At 39.5% G+C, this 17,966-nt stretch overlaps 1 protein-coding gene across 1 annotated transcript in view; it reads left to right on the top strand.

Annotated features, from left to right (window-relative positions):
• The first annotated feature begins 4,526 nt into the window (after positions 1-4,526).
• NEK9 (NIMA related kinase 9) overlaps positions 4,527-17,966 on the top strand; it is a 37,203-nt gene continuing 23,763 nt past the window's right edge. Inside the window, exons 1-8 of the mRNA XM_027552461.1 lie at positions 4,527-4,919; positions 7,146-7,323; positions 9,216-9,271; positions 9,816-9,886; positions 11,086-11,191; positions 12,847-12,978; positions 14,486-14,596; positions 15,596-15,660. Of these exons, the coding sequence (XP_027408262.1) occupies positions 4,701-4,919; positions 7,146-7,323; positions 9,216-9,271; positions 9,816-9,886; positions 11,086-11,191; positions 12,847-12,978; positions 14,486-14,596; positions 15,596-15,660 (938 nt within the window). The 5' untranslated portion in view covers positions 4,527-4,700. The remainder of the gene's footprint in view (positions 4,920-7,145; positions 7,324-9,215; positions 9,272-9,815; positions 9,887-11,085; positions 11,192-12,846; positions 12,979-14,485; positions 14,597-15,595; positions 15,661-17,966) is intronic.

Raw genomic sequence — 17,966 nt, 5'->3', positions numbered from 1 at the left:
AACTATATAATATGTATATTAAAATAATATTCTTAATTCAGAAAGACTAAATAGGGTTCTGTAAGCCAGGAATTCTCTGTAGCTTCTCTGTTTTAGAAACTGCTGTTGAAGTTATTCCTACAGAGTCTTCTTCCTTTCCTTCCATTCTTAAAATACCCCTCCTAATTTAGAAACTCTAGGACTTATTTTTTTGGACCATCACCTCTATGTAAAATGCTACTCCAACAGGTAAAGGCAAGATCATCTTTCCTTTTACTTGCAGTTGCGTATTTTCTGTAAAGCTTCTTATTAAGAGTCAATGTGAAGCGCTTTACACATTGACTAGCTAGCCTCCTATTTAGCCTCTTTCTCTATTCCTCAAAAAAAGTTAATGTCAGTGAATCTCTAAAGTAGTGGTTCTTAACATTTGAAATACTTTAGAAAATGTCTCATTTCTCCCTGATACTTTAGAGAACATAAATAGTGAAGGCAGCAAAATGTTTAAGTGTGAATTTAAATAAATTTAAGTTTAAATGTAACTGTCTCAGCAGTATCATATTTGTTAAATGGTTGTGCATGTTCTGCAAATTATTATCTATTCAGTCTGCTACAATCTCCTATAGCATAAGCCCCATGAATAATATAAATTTTTCTAGTACCACATTTAAAAAGTATAAAGGAACATGGCATTTTTTATTTTATAATTTTTATTGAAGTATAGTTGATTTGCAGTATTGTGTTTTTTGCTGTACAGCAAGGTGAATCAGTTATACACTTACATAAATCCACCCTTTTTTAGATTCTTTTCCCAAATAGGTCACTAGGTGTACTGAGTTCCCTATGCTATATGATAGGTTCTTCTTAGTTATCTATTTTATACATAGCAGTGTGTATATGTCAATCCCAATCTCCCAATTTATCCCTCGCCTGCTTTCCCCCTTGATAACTATAAGTTTGTTTTCTGTATCTGTGACTATTTGTTTTGTAAATAGGTTTGGTTGTACCACTTTTTTTAGATCCCACATATAAGCCATAGCGTATTTGTCTTTGACTTACTTCACTTAGTATGACATTCTCTAGGTCCATCCAAGTCACTGCAGATGACATTATTTTGTTCTTTAGATGGCTGAATTTCCATTGTATATTGTAATATTCCACTGTGGTATCTGTGTGCCACATTTTCTTTATCCATTCATCTGTTAATGAATATTTAGGTTGTTTTCATGTCCTGGCTATTATAAATAGTGTATAATACTGTCTAATGGATCCAAAATAGAATTTCAACATAAAATTCAATATAGAAATGTAAAAATGACTGAGATGTCTAACGTTCTTTTTTCCTTATAGTCTTTGGAATCTGGTGTGCATTTTACAGCATGTCTTATTCAGACTAGCCATAATTCGAGTGGTCGCTAGTGGCGACCATATTGAACAACAAAGCTATAGACTTTGCTAAGTACTTTGACAATTTATTCACTTGTTAAGATATAAAATGGAAATACCAGTTTTTACCAAAAGCATTTTAAAATCAGTTATACCTTCAAAATGTTGAGTATTTCTGGGCTTATGTGTATTCAAAAGTCAGATATTTAGTTTCATTTATATCTGATGTAATGAAGTGCCGAGCTTGAGTTTCTGTTTTGTATTGTCTAAGATGGAAAGGGACATTTGTTAAGCTTTTATCTATGTATTATAACCAGAATAATCCACAATATCAGGCTAACCAAGTTATAGAATACTATTTGCACACTGCAAACTTTTAGTTTCCACACAAAGAAAAGTGAATTTTTAAGCTTTGGCTGAAACCTATTCAGCTTCTCTGAATGCAAGTCAGTACTTCTAGCTATAAGCAATTGTTTTTTCCATGCAACTCAAAAATTTATTGATCATCTGTTTAATGTGCTGAAGTAAACTCTGGAGTAGACCCAGATAAAAAAGAAGCAATACCTGTCCTCAAAGTGCTTTCTAATTCATAGGAGGAAGTAGATGGGATGGCTTCTGTCCAGCATGATCTCCATGCGTGCTTTAGCCACCACTGACTTAACATTGTGGATGTTAAGGAAGCTTTCACTAACCCAGCTAGTTTGTCTTGCAAAGATGCCCCTCCTAAACACCTTTCTAGAAGATTGTACTTTCCTTATAATAGCACTTAGACACCGTTGTAATTGCCTGGTTGTTTATCTGTTTAGATGGACTGTAAGCTCCAGGAGAAGAGGAACCATGTTTATTTTGTCCTCTGTTATAACCCAGCGCCTGGCACAAGGTGGTACTTAATGTTTGCTGGATGAATGAATTGAAAATTGAAAACTATGTACAGTCTAGAACCCTGGAATGAAACCAATAAAAAATCTAACAGGGTGTTATCTGTCAGGCATTTTGGTTTAAGAGATGTACATATGCAATAACAATGACCTGATATTCTTTCAACAAATAAAGTTTAGGCTTGTTATATCAAGCACTTTTCTAGGCACTGATGATACATAGTTGTGAACAAGAGGGCAAAATCCAGGCTCTCGTGGAGCTTATGTTCTAATGAATGGAGGTAGTCAAAGCAAACAATAAATAAGACATCAATTTTAAAGATAAACATTATGAAGAAAATGAGTGATGTGATCTGGCAGGAGAACTGTGTTACTTTGGATCAGATTGGATGTGAAAAAGAGGTTTGCTTAAATACAAGCACAGTATAAGCAGACCATCATAAAGTCTGGTACACGAATAGAAAAAATGGATCCAGAAAGAAAGACAAAAGTCCCTCCTATTCAGACCCAATGTGGAATGTTACACAGAGTGTAGGATATTACTTTAAAAGGAACAGTGATGAACTCGAGAGAGGTCAGAGGAGCGTGAGCTCGTTAGCTCACACCCCTCACCCCATTCTACCCATTCTCTTCCTCCTATGTTGGCTGTCACTATCCACCTACTTAAAAACCTAGATGCAAGTCTCCTGTACTCAGATTTGCTTCACCAACCATATCCCAACTGATCACAAAGTTCTAAATGTTTCTCAGATGGATTTCTTAAATCTGGCCCCCCTCCCCACTTACACTGATAGCACCTGAGTGCCTGTCTCTAGGCCTCTTGTCTTTATCTTCCATGTTGTCATCAGTTCTTTGTAAAGTATAGCTTTGGTCTTATGCAAGATGCCCTTATTATTTATTATCTGTGCTGGGCACATGAAAAAAGACTCATTAATTATGCTATGGGGAAAAGTATTAATTGGGACTCCCCCCAGCAAATCAGGACATACAGAGACACAGGTCATGTACTCCTTTGCTTAAAAATGTCCAGTATTTTCCATTGCCCACAGGAAATGTCAAATTCTATATAAATAAATATTTGAGGCCTTGTCTTCTCCTTCTGTCCCACAAATATCATGATCTCCATCTACATGATCTTCTCTTAGCCCCCAAATATCCTGCTCTCTGAAAGAGATCCCGGGCCTTGTTGTGGGCTTTGACTTCCAGCTCCCCTCAATGGCTATGTAACATACAGTAGGTTACTTAACCCCCTATCTCAGTTCCTTTTGCAGAATGGGAATACTATGAGGATTAAATGGAATGACACATGGAAAGAAAACCTTTAGCATAGTGCCAGGAACATTATAATGAATGTTAGCTGTTATCTCTGTAGGTCAATAATTCCCGTAACTTTACGACTAAAAAGTTACCTTAGCGATGTAAAGTTGCTCAAGGCACATAACTGATGGAACACGCTTTTCCACTGTATTGCAATTCTCTTAGTGACTTGAGGGCTTTGCAGATTCCCCACCTCCGATTACAGTATCTGGCACTTATGGCATGAAGAATGTTGCATGAGATCATCAGGTGGTCAAAGATTTGGAAATACACTTGGAAGAATGTGAAATCTGGAAAGAGAGGAGTGAGTGTCAGGAGAGTTGACTTCAAATATTCTCTAAGTTGTGTGGAAGACAGGGACCCAGGGTAGTTCTGGAAGAAATAATTGGGCCCACTAACAGATGACAGGAGGCAAGAATTTTCCGCTGGGAGAGGGAAGGGAGGTGAGGTAAACGGGAGACCTAAGAGACACAGTTCAGTCCCTGGGTTTGGGAAGATACCCACTCCAGTATTCCCGCCTGGAGAATCCCATGGACAGAGGAGCCAGGCGGGCTACAGTCCATGGGGTCACAAACAATCGGACACCACTGCGACTTAACGCGCACGCAAAAATATCTTTGCTGTAACAATTCTCTAAAACAGAGCGCTGTGCCACGCTAGGAAGGGCTGCTTCCCCCACTCACTGCCCTTGAGATAGCCCTGGCGCCAAGATGAGACTGGACGACCTCTGGACCTCAAAACTGTCTGGGCACCGGGCTAGGAATCAGGGGAGGGGTCTATAGACCCGAGGAGGACGCCCTTGCCCCTGCGGGAGCCATCTGGCCCCATTCGGTCTCCACCGGGCGCCGCCAACCCCTGCCCAGAGCCTCGTTTTCCCGGCCCGCCTGGAGGGAAAGAAGTCCCCCCGCCCCGGGGCTTAAAGGAACCACCAGCAATAGAGGAAACCCCGCCGGGCCGGAAGCACCCAGAACTGCTTCCGGGCCAAGGGGGAAGGAGCCGCCATGGAACCTAGCGGGGTGGCGGGGCTGACGGGGCCGCGGGGCTGACGGGGCAGTGGGCCGGCGTCTGAAGCGGGAGAGGCGCAGCGCCGCCAGCGCCACCGGGGACACTCAGGCTGGTCCCGTCCCCGCCGCCGCCGCCGCCATGTCGGTGCTGGGCGAGTACGAGCGACACTGCGACTCCCTCAATTCGGACTTCGGGAGCGAGTCCGGGGGTGGCGGGGACTCGGGCCCGGGGCCCAGCGCCGGTCCGGTGCCGCGAGCCAGCGGCGGCGCGGCGGAGCAGGAGGAGCTGCACTACATCCCCATCCGTGTGCTGGGCCGCGGCGCCTTCGGGGAGGCCACGCTGTACCGCCGCACCGAGGTAGCGGCCCTGCTCTCCCCCGCCTCTTCCTCGCTCAGCGATCGGGTCCCGCAGGGGTGTCTGTCTTGGGGTCCTCACCGCTCCTGTACTAGGAGTTCGTAACAGCACTGGTTTTTCTAACCGGTCGTTTTTGTTTACCATGGGGACTGAGCAAAGAATTGAACCTTCTCTGAGCCTTAGTTTTCCCGTCTGTAAATTGGAGTTAGAAATAGCAACGTACCTTAAAAGTAATATTTTTTAAGATTATTTTGAGCATCGAAGGAGGATACTGTGGAGATTGTGAGTTAGAGTAGTATATGAATGGGGAGTATTGTCAAAACTTCCTCTCATGCCGTACGTCTCTCCAAGGAAGAGGTGGAGAAGTGGGGACAGCTTCAAAATTCCCACATCCGCGGCAGCTCCACTGGCTTTGCCAAATCTTTAAGCTCAGATACGAACACTCAGGGATTTTTCTTGAAGGTCATTGGTAAGATTGTAGCGTGTGGGCTTCTTCATCAGTGATGATCCAGCAGCGTTTATGCCTGGGAAATACTTCTTTCTTTTTTGGTATATTTTAAACCATTCGTTCTTAACTTCAGGAGGGATAAAGGACTTCTTTGAGGTACCTTCCCGCCTATCCATTATTGCACACATACAAATCCTTTGAAGAGATTTTTGGATTGCTGATCCCCAGTTCAGAATGTATACTGATTAAAACCTTAGAGTGGGGAGTCTACTTTCAAAATTGATCATGAACTTTGATCACTAAAGTCTTAAAACTCTAGTTTCAGAATAGTTAAGCATCAGTGTGGGGTTGCTGAAGATGAGATTCTATCAGTGATCTGTCTGCAGGTCTGGTGTGTGTTCCAAGTACTTTTAAGTCTGAAAGATGGATGAGGAGCGAGGTGGTTGCAAGATTAATGTATTATGAGTTATTGTTAGTATTCTCATGAGAATGAGATAAGCTTTGGTATTCCTATTTTTATAGTTGAAGAAACTAAGGTAGTATATTTAAGTGACTTGCTCACTTAAATTAGAAAAAAATCCTGGGCTGGAATGGAGGGTCACATCTGCTTGTCCATGCCTTTCCATGATTATTGCGTTGAACTTGATTACCAAGGTTGTTTTAAGTTAAGTCTGATTATGCTTTCCCCAGAATTGGATAGCATTATCCATAACATCAAATGTTTATTACTTTTGTGAGTTTACAGGTGTTTAATTAGAAGCAGATTTTTCCCTCAAGAAGCATATATTTCAGTGGGAAGACATGTTAGTCTTGTTAGTAACAAATAGCATTTAAGTTGTATGTGTATATAAGTGTTAAAGAATGGACAAATATTTCAGTGGAAGGGAATTAAGGGAGTGCACAGTAGAAGGTTTATTGATCTTTTGCTCAGGTTTCAAAGGCCCAGCACAGCCATCCTAAAGGACAGGGAGGGTTATTTAGGTGGGGATGCTTCTGAGCTGGGGAACAACATCAGTAAATTAGAGGTGTTATAAAATGGAGTGAATATTAGGAGCTGCAGGTAAGTCTTCATGAATAGAAGAAAACATGTGATAACATAAAATTGCAGGAGAAACAGAGTCACAGAACGTGACAGAGTAAGGAAAGTGAACTCAGAGCCCTTCAGTTCAGTTCAGTCATTCAGTCGTGTCCGACTCTTTGTGACCCCATGAACCGCAGCAGGCCAGGCCTCCCTGTCCATCGCCAACTCCCGGAGTTCACTCAAACTCATGACCATCGAGTCAGAGCCCTTAGACATGACTTATTCTTATCTAGAAAGAATAAATGAAAATCATTAGAGAAATCTACATAAAGTTAGAGGCAATTTTAACATGTCTATTTTATAAGAAATGTCAGCCATAGATAACCACTCTCCAGTTCTTTGTTTTTCCAGTAGTCTAACCATACTACAGTTCTCAGCATGATTAGCAGTCTTTCATAATGTCCCTCAATAGAAACTCTGAGATCTACCTGCATCCCATATTTTTACCTGGAATTGACATTATGTAAATTAAAGGTAGAAACAACATAACATTTTAATGCTTTCCCTAGACCTGCAGTAAATTTTGATGCTCAATTGTATGCAGAATTTTTTAAGTCTCTTCATGTTTTATTTAAAGGAGGAAAAGGAGTCAGTTTCTGCCCATCTAGGAAGTTTTCTTTCTAGGCTCAAGAGATCTGGGTGTGGATTCATTCTCTGCCAGACTCGAGGAAAGCACGATACCTCTGTTGCTGTGTTATAGGATGACTCATTGGTCGTGTGGAAGGAAGTTGATTTGACCCGACTCTCTGAGAAGGAACGTCGTGATGCCTTGAATGAGATTGTTATTCTGGCGCTGCTGCAGCATGACAACATTATTGCCTACTACAATCACTTCATGGACAATACCACCCTGCTGATTGAGCTGGAATATTGTAATGGTAAGATAGAATTCAGTGGGACTTCCTCCAGCAAGACATTCCTTTACTTATACTTACCTTGAGGGGGAGAGAAAAATAAGATCCATATTGACAAAGAATAAGAACTTTAAATGGACTGCTGGAGTTTAAGAGAAATAGTTCAGGCCCTGAAGAGTTTTGAAGTGATCTACAAAATGAGGAGAGGGATTTTCCCCCTGTATACTCAAATTTTGCTTTGTGATGATAATTCCATCTTCAAATTATTTGTTCAGTTGAATTTTACACTCATTTTTCAAGGTTTTTTCCCTTATGAAATGACAGGCATTAGAAGCATAGCATGGTTTGACACCTGATAGTGAAATCTTGTAGGTGATATTTATTTATAATGATTTTAGCTAAAGCTGTCCTACTGAAAGGTGGTCTAAAGACCATAGCTGACTGAAAATGATTTCTTTGAACCCTTTGCTTATTTTTTAAAAAACAGCTGTATAGCCTATTTGTTAAAAAATAGACCCTGAACCCATATCCTAAGCTTCACTACTTTTTAATCTCTGTTATCTTGCACAGACTACTTCTCTGTGCCTCAGCCTCCTCATCTTAAATAAGTTTGCTAATAAGCTGTAGATCCCTCCTAGGGTTATTGTATTAAATGAATACATAAAGCCCCAGCAACTTTAACATTTCTATTTTATGAGAAAGGGAATTATTTTACAGTAGTTCTTGATATGTAGCAAATTTTTGATAGATTTTGTACTATTATCATTATTACCTAAGAGAACGCCCAAAGCCCGTTCTTGAGCTGAATGCTAAAATGGTCCAAGCATATTCTTCATTTAAATCTCTTAAGAGAAAGCTCCTAGATTTGTCATTTCTTTGCTAGATTCTTGTGTATCGTGATTGTTTTCAACCCTAAATGTATGAAATTATATTAGAGATTTTTGAAGTAGCAGAGGCCTCTTAACTTCCTTTGTGGTTAGGAGGAACTAGAACGGATGGTACATTTATTGAAACTTTTGAGTTACTAAATTGTGAAGAAGTTGTGAAACTTAACTAGGACTACAGTGTAAGTTATAGCTTCAGATAGGAAATAAAACGAACCATCATCATTTGCCGTCTGTGTTACCTGATAATAAAGAGGAGAAGGAAATTCAGACTTACTCTGAAGGAATGAGTTAGTAAAGGGAGTAATAATTGAAAGCAATCTAGAGTCTACCCTAAATTTTGGGAAACCTTTTCAGTGTGAAGTGGAAAGAAAAAGAAGTTGATGGTGATATGTACCTATCTTTGTAAAACATCGCCTCACAGGTATAACCCAAATCTTCTAATAGACTGTGGAAGTTGTTACCGAAATATTGCAGATTCCTTCAATAGGAGTTTTGGAAAAGAAAGTCATCGATTTTGAAGACTTTCAAAGTACTTGCATAAATTAGGGTACTAGAGAAATGGTCTTTATTTTTATCTTTTCTAAAAATATTGTGCTTCCTGTTTTCATACTGAATCTCTTCTATTAGGGAGGGGAATCTTTGGAGAATATTTCAGATATAGTCCTGGACAGATGGGAAGTTTTGTACCCATGTGAAGAGCTGGAAGGAAGAGGGGATATCTTTTAAAAGGAAGCAGAACAAGGTGACTTGGTGGTAAAGAATCCACCTGCCAATGCAGGAGATGTGGGTTTGATCCCTGGGTCAGGAAGACCCCTGGAGGAGGAAATCCAACCTACTCCAGTATTCTTGCCTGGAGAAGCCCATGAACAGAGGAGCCTGGCGGGATACAGTCCATGGGGTCTCAGAGTCAGACATAACTGAGCACGCACACAGTCATGCAGAATATTTTACTTGCTGTGCCACCTGTTAAAATCCCAGTAGCTTTGATCTCTGTTAAGCAATTCAAACCTGTTTCTTATTTAATTGCAGGAGGGAACCTGTATGATAAAATCCTTCGTCAGAAGGACAAGTTGTTTGAGGAAGAGGTAATTCATATTTCTGTGAAAGGAAGCTAGAATTGTATTGTGATTCTTGCATTCTGGTTCTGTATTTACTCTTCCAACAATGAAGAGTGTTTTTTTTCCTTTTGTTCATACTCCTTCCAGGCTCTGATTGATATTCATGAGAAAGGAAACCTCTAACAAGGAAGCTGTCTATAGCTGCTTCCTAAACGGTTTACCTCCACATCATGATTCTCTATGGGCTTTCTTTCCCGGTTCTATTACTGCATACTGGTATGCCCAGTTTTCTCTACCTTTGCATTCTTCCTGGATTTCTTTCCACAAGTCTGCTTCACCATACTATATTTTATAACAACATTCAAACTATTTTATGATAATCTGCTGGTTTTTTTTTTACCCCTACCACTTTTCTTTGCCTACTCAACCTACAAGCAAGAAATGTCAAGTCATGTTGAATCATAACCTCTAGTTGCAGTTTTCTTTGTTGCGTGTGTGTGTGCGTGTGTTTATTTAAATGGTATTTTTTTGTTTGTTTCCAGTCCAAGTATAATTTATCTTTTCTCTGCAGATGGTGGTATGGTACCTATTTCAGATTGTTTCAGCTGTGAGCTGTATCCATAAAGCTGGGATCCTTCATAGGTAATGAGTGAAAGAATATGTGATGGATTCTTTTCTATCAATCCAACCCCCACCTTGGGTACCTCCCATCAGCTCTATTATTTTTTTGATTAAACAGTCAAAGCTTTTCCGTTGATAATGATTTAGGAAGGAAAGAGTGAGTAATGAGGGGCGTTACCTTCGCTTCCTGAAGTTAAACTGTTTGTGATCTAGGAAGATCTCAATAGCTTAGTACTACTCAGTCATCTCTTTATTTTAGAGGTGAGTTCATTAATTCATCAGTACAGACTAGAAGGCCACTATAAAAGCTGTATTAGACTGGTTGGAATTCACAGTAAATGTTTTCTCCGAGCAATAAAATTGGCATTTGTTTTTAATTTAAGTAAAAAGCTTATTCATTGTTTTACAATTAATTATGCAGTTTTACCAGATCTTGACCAGGGAGAAACAGCTTTCTATTCACTTCTAGCTATAGGAGAGAACCTTTATAAGAACATTTCCACTTCATTATACCCTTAAATGAGTCATGGACTACTGCTAGAGATTAATATTAATACACTAGTTTTCTTTTTTATTGGTTTGTCCATTTAACATATAGTTCTTGATAGTTGTTGAGTGGCTACAGTTGTATATTGTTTTATTTTTGAAAATTATCAAAAATATTGTTCTGATTTTTTCACATCTTTCAATAAAGGAAGGCACAGTGTGAACCAGGCACAGTTTATTTGTGTTACACATGGTCGGTTCATCTTTAGAAAGATAGCTGGTGATTTTATTTAGGTGATCTGTATTGGCCGATGTGCTTCTCTTGCCTTAACAGATTTGAAACTTTGACACAACTCAGTGTTAAAATTGCCTGGATATCACTTAATTCAAGGCACCAGTGGTAATTGAAGAGGCAGTGCACCTTATAGGAATTACTTAGGGCACTTTTTATTTTTTTTAATCTGACCTTTCAACTTTTTCTAATAACTTCAGTTTTGGGGGGGAAGTGCCTGTGCTGTGAATCCCTGGAGGATGAAGTAATTCTCTGCCTCTACTTCCCCAAGTTCCCTTCTCAGTGTTAAAATGTATGAGAAAGTAATGAACACTCTTTTGGATCCTATAACAGCCTGAACAGTGGTAACACACTCTTTTATTTTGTACTAATCTTGGGTGGGAAGGTAGATGAGATAAAACAGTTTAGTGTATGGGTTTAATATACAGCATTTTTTTCCCAGGGATATAAAGACATTAAATATTTTTCTGACCAAGGCAAACCTGATAAAACTTGGAGATTACGGCCTAGCAAAGAAACTGAATTCTGAGTATTCCATGGCTGAGACGGTAAGTATGTGTTATCATTAACTTAGTTGGGCTTTTTTTATTTTTTAATTTTTTTTTTAAATTTGGTGGTGCCATACAGCATGAGGGACTTTAAGTAAAGTCCTAATAACCATTGGACCACCAGGGAATTCCCCCTTGACTTTTTTTTTTCTTTTCCTTTCTTGCATCTTGAGATATAACTATACCCCCTAAATCTTGCATGCTTTTTCTCGATGTTTTTGCAAGTTCTTCATACTTATAAAGCAAGTCTTTTATAAGTCATGCTTATAAAAGGAGTCTTTTTCCTAGACCCACTAACAGGTATTTACCTGCTCAGGTGTTTTTAAGAGCCATTGTCCGTATAACAGCTCAAACATCATTGCCCTTTCCAACCCTAACTAAAGACATTTCTAAAAGCAATAAAATGCTTTACCATTTTTTCCAGCTTAGGATCTTTAGTAGATCTCACTTTATCTCTCTTTTAATGTTTTGAGCTTCGAATGTTAGACGTCTCTTGTTGTGTTTCCTTTGAATTTTTTCTGGTTCAGAAACCCTGTATTACAAAAATAAAGGCTGATGCCCAAAAAACAATCTCACCCTTAATATACACAGTCTGCACCACAGGGCTCCCTTCTCACCTGATCCTATGAAAGACCATTGGTAAGGAGTAGACATAAATTGATCTCTGATGATAGTGAGCTGATCCTTTTAGGACTTATAAAACCCAATTATTACTCTTCTGGTTTCACAGTGCTCTGTCAGAACTTGAAAATGTAAGTTACTAATATTAATTTTGTCCTGATTTTTTTTAATAATATTGAGATATCCCTGCAAGCAAGCTAGAAACATCCAAGGATACGGATAGCCAGGGTTGGGAGTCTGCTTCAGGGACTCAGTCTGCTTGTATGATGTTGCTGTATTGAGTTTCTGAGGAAGTAGTCATGCCCTTGCATGGATTTTTCTCATTAAGAATAACCCAATAAAATAAATGCCATGTAAGCCGTCTGAAAATTGCTTTGCTTTCCTTATTAAAGATGGCTGTCAGTGTTATTAGAATTTCTTGGGTACTCATTGTCTCTCATCTTGGGAGAGACATGACCTGCATTCAGGACATTTATTTCCTTCCAACACATTCTTGAACTCAGAAGATCTTTTTGAATTTGGAAGAAGTTCACTATGTTAGTGTTACAGATGTTAAATTGAGTTGTTCACAGAGTTTCACTACTGTGTGTTTAGTTAGAACTTTTAAACCCCTTTATTCAGTTACCATCTCCTGCTGCCCGTTTTTGTATTTTTTTTTTTTTCCATTGGTGAACTTTTACCAAGTATGCTTTTTTCAAGCCTCTGAAGTCTTCAGTGGTCCTTGAATGCCTAAATCTTCTGTGATCCAGGAATCACAGAGCTGTTCTGCCTCCCAAGTTACCACAGGTCTTCACCACAGAGATTGTCTCTTTATAACTGGCCCAGGACATTTGATATGAATAAGATTTCTCCCCAGAGTGGCATCAGCTCAGAATGATGATGGGATATGCCGTTTGATAGGAATGTTTTGGGATATGCTGATGAATGTTCTATAGGTATCACTAACTCCTGGGAAATTTAATTTAGTTGTTAAAATATTAATATAGTTAGCTCAGAAAAGAAGTTAATTTTTGATTGCTTTCTTTGTTGTTCAGCTTGTGGGAACGCCGTATTATATGTCTCCAGAGCTCTGCCAAGGAGTAAAATACAATTTCAAGTCTGATATCTGGGCAGTAGGCTGTGTCATTTTTGAATTACTTACACTGAAGAGAACATTTGATGCTACAGTAAGTTGATCCCTACATTGTCCTTGTAAGTGGTACAACTTGGTTGAGAGAATCAACTTCATTTATCCCTGAGCTTCTGACTTCTTGAACAGAAATCAACTGTAGGCAAAATAATAACCAGTGTTCAGGCACTGGCTTAGTAGTATATTGTAAAGTACTACAGACAAGATTTATTACCAACTTGAATTCCCCATTGAAAAATAATCAAGTAGTTTGAGCATGCCTTGAATCCATTGACTATAATTTTAAAACTGACTCTAGGATCGACTGTCTGATGCAGCAGTTTGGGTAAGCCATTTCATTTCTTATACTTCAGCTGCATCGTTTTAGAAAAGCTAAGGCAAATTATATAATACTCATTAAAGTGTTTTGGTCTTTTTTATGAAAGATTACACACTGACTCTTAGTTTTACTAAAAACTTACTGTTTTATAAACAACAAATACCTCTAAGTCTCTTTTCTTCTTAAAGCCTAGTGTTAAGCAGTGCTTCTCAAGCTTTAATATACATAGGAAATCACCTGGGCATCTTGTTAAAATGCAGACTCTGTTTTAGTGTGTCTGGATCTAGTCCTAGTATTCTACATTTCTGACAGACTCTCAGATGATCTGATGCTTGTTCATGGACCACAGTTTGAGTAGCACAAGTGGATTCACATCCAGTATCCTCTACAAACCAGAAAACTTAGGCAAATCACCTCATCTCTTTGATTCTCTATTTTGTCAATAACAAGGGAAAAGATACATATTCCCCTTATAGAACTGCTCTTTAATGTATATGAAAATGCGAATTAAGATAATGCAAAGTTCTTTGGCCGTTTATGAGACGTGTTTATTTTTCTAAGTCCTGAAGTTTATTTTCTTAAATAATATAGTGGAAGGAAAATGAGTTTTGGAGTCAAACAGACTTTGGTTGGAATTACAGCTCCATTTTTTTTTACTGTTTGTGTAGTCTTGGGCAGGTTACTTTACATCTCTGAATTGGTGATGATAACCTTGTGTGGTGTTTACAAGAGTTAAAAAACATATGTGCAACTTATGTTACATAGTGATCTTCAGTAAAGGTGGTGGTGGCATTGTTATAATAATTTCTTATCACTGTCAACTTATTATTCACTGCCTTGTCTTTTGCAGCAGAGTATCACCTGACCATTATTAGGATATATAAATCAGGAGGCAAAATAGTTGGCAAAGGAGATACTTAAAGCCAAGAAGCATAGCTAACTTTGCTTTCCTTTTTCTTGGGAGTCATTTGAGGGGTCAGATTATGATATACTCTGAATATTATTCTGTTGGTCATGTAGTCATACCTCCGTGTTGGCCAGTTGGTTTCGTTCTCTCTGATAGTAGTAGTGAAATATACTGATAGTTGTAAAAAGAAGTCAGACCTCATTTACAGCTATTGCCATTTCTTTATATGATAATCACAGACATCTCAAAGCCCCTACTGGTAGATTGTAATGCCATCTTTATATAACCAAGGACAATACAATAATCATTTTCTCATAGAATCCACTCAACTTGTGTGTGAAGATTGTACAAGGCATCCGGGCCATGGAAGTTGATTCTAGCCAGTACTCTTTGGAACTGATCCAAATGGTCCATGCATGCCTTGACCAGGTAAGTGTGATTTGCATATTGATTTCAGTTCACTGTTTTCCCTTCCAGCCTTAGTGTCTGGAATATGGCACAGAGGAACTTGCACAAAACCACATCCACGCCCCCAGGGTAGGATGTATTTGTGGCTGTATTCAGGTGAATGAAAAGTGAAAGTGTCAGTCGTGTCTGCCTCTTTGTGAACACATGGCCTGTAGCCCACCAGGCTCCTGTGTCCATGGACTTCTCCAGGCCAGAATACTGGAGCAGGTAGCCATTCCCTTTTCCAGAGGATCTTCCCAACCCAGGGACCAAACCCGGGTCTCTTGCATTGCAGGCAGGTTCTTTACCATCTGAGCCACCAAAGAAGTCCATTCAGATGAATAGGCATTGGCAATTCATGCGAGCTGTGTGCTTCAGCCAACAAGTTCTTCCTTTATTAGTTTGTGAAATTGTGCTCCATTTTTTATAATCAAGATTAATTTTTATAAACTGTATAAAATAAGAGGTAGTTTAGAATTCCTGAGGTACAGAATGTATATAGTTCTAAATGTCACAGTGGCCTTGCAGTGTAGCTCTAGGTCAGTATTATTCAGAGGTAGTCCAGGAACCACAGGTGTGAGAATCGCCAGGGGGTGGGCAAGTTTTACAAGAAGATGAAGATTCTTGGGCCCTACACCAGACGTTCTGAATCAGAATTTCTGTGAATAAAGCCCAGAAATCTTTATTTGTAACAGGTACTCCAGGAGATTCTTATGTTTTATATATATTGAAATTTGAGAACCACTGCCCTAACAGTTAAAACCAGTGAGGAAGGTGGATTCTCATTCTCACATGTAAGTGCTGATGGTAATGAGCATGAAGCATAGAATGTGACATAACAGGTTTTTAAAATAAAAAGGATGATATATAGTGGTCTCTGAATAGCAAACCTACAGCCTTCTAAGAAAAAGTAAAATGCCTCTTTAGATCCCATTTTGCCCATTTCCTTTAAGTTAAAACTAACCCTTTGGTACTTTTTAGGATCCTGAGCAGAGACCCACTGCAGATGAACTTCTGGATAGACCCCTTCTCAGGAAACGCAGAAGGTAAAGAACAAAGAAGTCGCTGCATTGTCTTTCTGTAGATGGTCAACTGACTATATAGGCCTGACCAGAGTACCGCAGAGAGAGGGTGATGTTCCCTGACCTGGTCACTCTGATGCTATTTTCTTCCAGCATCTCCGTTTTCATCACTCGGCTTCGACCTCCTTCGCCCCTGCTAGTTTGTTCTGAATCAATCCTGATGAGGCTCTAGACCCCCCATCTTCTGTGAGTTCTACTCTAGAGTTTGGGCATGAGAGTGTAGTAATTAAGAGAGGAGGGCTATGGACTCAGTCATCCTTATGTTTGTATCTGAGTTCTGTCACTGTCTTTGTCAAGTTATTTAACATCTCTGACCCTTAGTTTTCTTCTCTATGAAGTGAGGTAGGCTGAGGATTGAAGGAGGCAATGCATATAAAGGGCTCACCCCCGGGCCCGGCACAAGGTGCTCAACAGTTGTTGGATAGGAGTGTAGGATTGGACTGGGCCGTAGCTTTTTAGTGCACTTGTTTAGATGGTAGGTTGTAATCGGAGGGGTCCTCTTCAGATACCTTTTGCCCATTTCCCATAGTCAAGTTTGACTGATTCCTGACAGGTTATTTTCTGAGATTTATTCAGTATTAGAGGTCTCTAGAGGTAGAAGGAAGGCCCTTTATCCCTCACTTTTCGTAGGAGGCTTCAAACCCTAGCTCAAAGGAAAAGATGTTCTTTATGCTTCTTAAGTGTCCTAGTCTCTGTTTCATCCTCTTACACTATTTTTGCCTTACTACCCTTCCTCCTTCTGCCAGTTCTTTGTGAATCTTCCCAACATTCAAACCTGTACTGTGTTCTTTTTCAAGTCTTGCCCTTGGATGCTTTAAGTGTATAGCTAATTCCATAATCTCTGTTCTTCAGTATAAAGGTCAGTACCTTTATTCTGTTGTGTTAAATTGATCTTATCTGGTTTTCCAGTTGATCTCTAGCCAGTGTTTTAGTGCCTAGAATTACATATAACACTCCAGATGCAGCACTGTAACCTCTCATTTATGTTGTATTCATATTCAGGCAGTCACCCTTTAGGGCTGGGTAGGCATATTTAAATTCTTTTATCTGGCTTATTTTCTAACAGTATAATCACTGTTTAAATCACTTATTTAAATATCTCCATTGATAATTTTTAATTGCCATTTTTATTGAGATAATTGGAGATTTACAGATAGTACTTCCTTAGAACTTTGTTCTTTGATGGAAAAACATAAGACAGAGCTTTCCAGATAAAGCACAGACACAGAGAATTGTGAAAATATTCAGGAAGCACTAAGTCCTGTTTGGCTACACTAGCGGTTTTAGACCTGGCATTCTCAATAGCAACAGCACTAGAACTTTGAAAAATTACTGGTACTTAAGCACCACCCCAGGTCTTCAGGTGTAATTGGTTTAGGCAGAATGGGAATGCTGAGCTGAAACATCGGAACTGATGGAAGGAACCCTGGAAAAGTAGGTGGAGATCTTGAATGCCAGATGAAGGAATTTGTGCTGTATTCAGGGAATTGTATGGAAGTGTTGGATATTTGAGAGGGCGGTTCATGTGATGAAAGATGGAACCTTAGGAAAAGTTATTTAGCAATACTAATATCAGTGTTAAGTCAGTGCAGGACTGAATAAAGTGGATTGAAACTTTGGTGAGACCAATTAGGTGCTACTACAGCCTAGTTGGACAGTTGTATGGCTGTGAGAATTGGACCATAAAGAAAGCTGAGCACTGAAGAATTGCAGCTTTTGAACTGTGGTGTTGGAGAAGATTCTTGAGAGTCCCTTGGACTGCAAGGAGATCAAACCAGTCAATCTTATAGGAAATCAGTTCTATATATTCATTAGAAGGACTGATGCTGAAGCTGAAGCTCCAGTACTTTGGCCACCTGATGCAAAGAACTGACTCATTGGAAAAGACCCTGATGCTGGGGTTGAAGGATTGAAAGGTTGAAAGATTGAAGGCAGGAGGAGAAAGGGATAATAGAGGGTCAGATGGTTGGATGGCCTCACTGACTCGATGGACATGAGTTTAAGCAAGCTCCAGGAGTTGCTGATGGACAGGGAAGCCTAGCGTGCTGTAGTCCGTGGGGTTGCAAAGAGCTGGACACGACTGAACTGAACTGAACGGCCCAGTTGGGAAGTAAAGTTGCCCAGAGTTACGGTGGTGAGACTGGGAAGGACAGGTGAGGATAAAGGGCACTGTACAAGTAGAAACTGTAGAATTTGAATATTGAAGAAAAGAAGACAGCTGAATCCAAAATCGTTGACGTTTTAAGCCTAATTCACTGAGAGGATTGAAG

This window comes from Bos indicus x Bos taurus, chromosome 10, assembly GCF_003369695.1.
Source record: "Bos indicus x Bos taurus breed Angus x Brahman F1 hybrid chromosome 10, Bos_hybrid_MaternalHap_v2.0, whole genome shotgun sequence".
Taxonomy (NCBI): Eukaryota; Metazoa; Chordata; class Mammalia; order Artiodactyla; family Bovidae; genus Bos; species Bos indicus x Bos taurus.
This window is presented reverse-complemented; position numbering and strand designations above follow the sequence as displayed.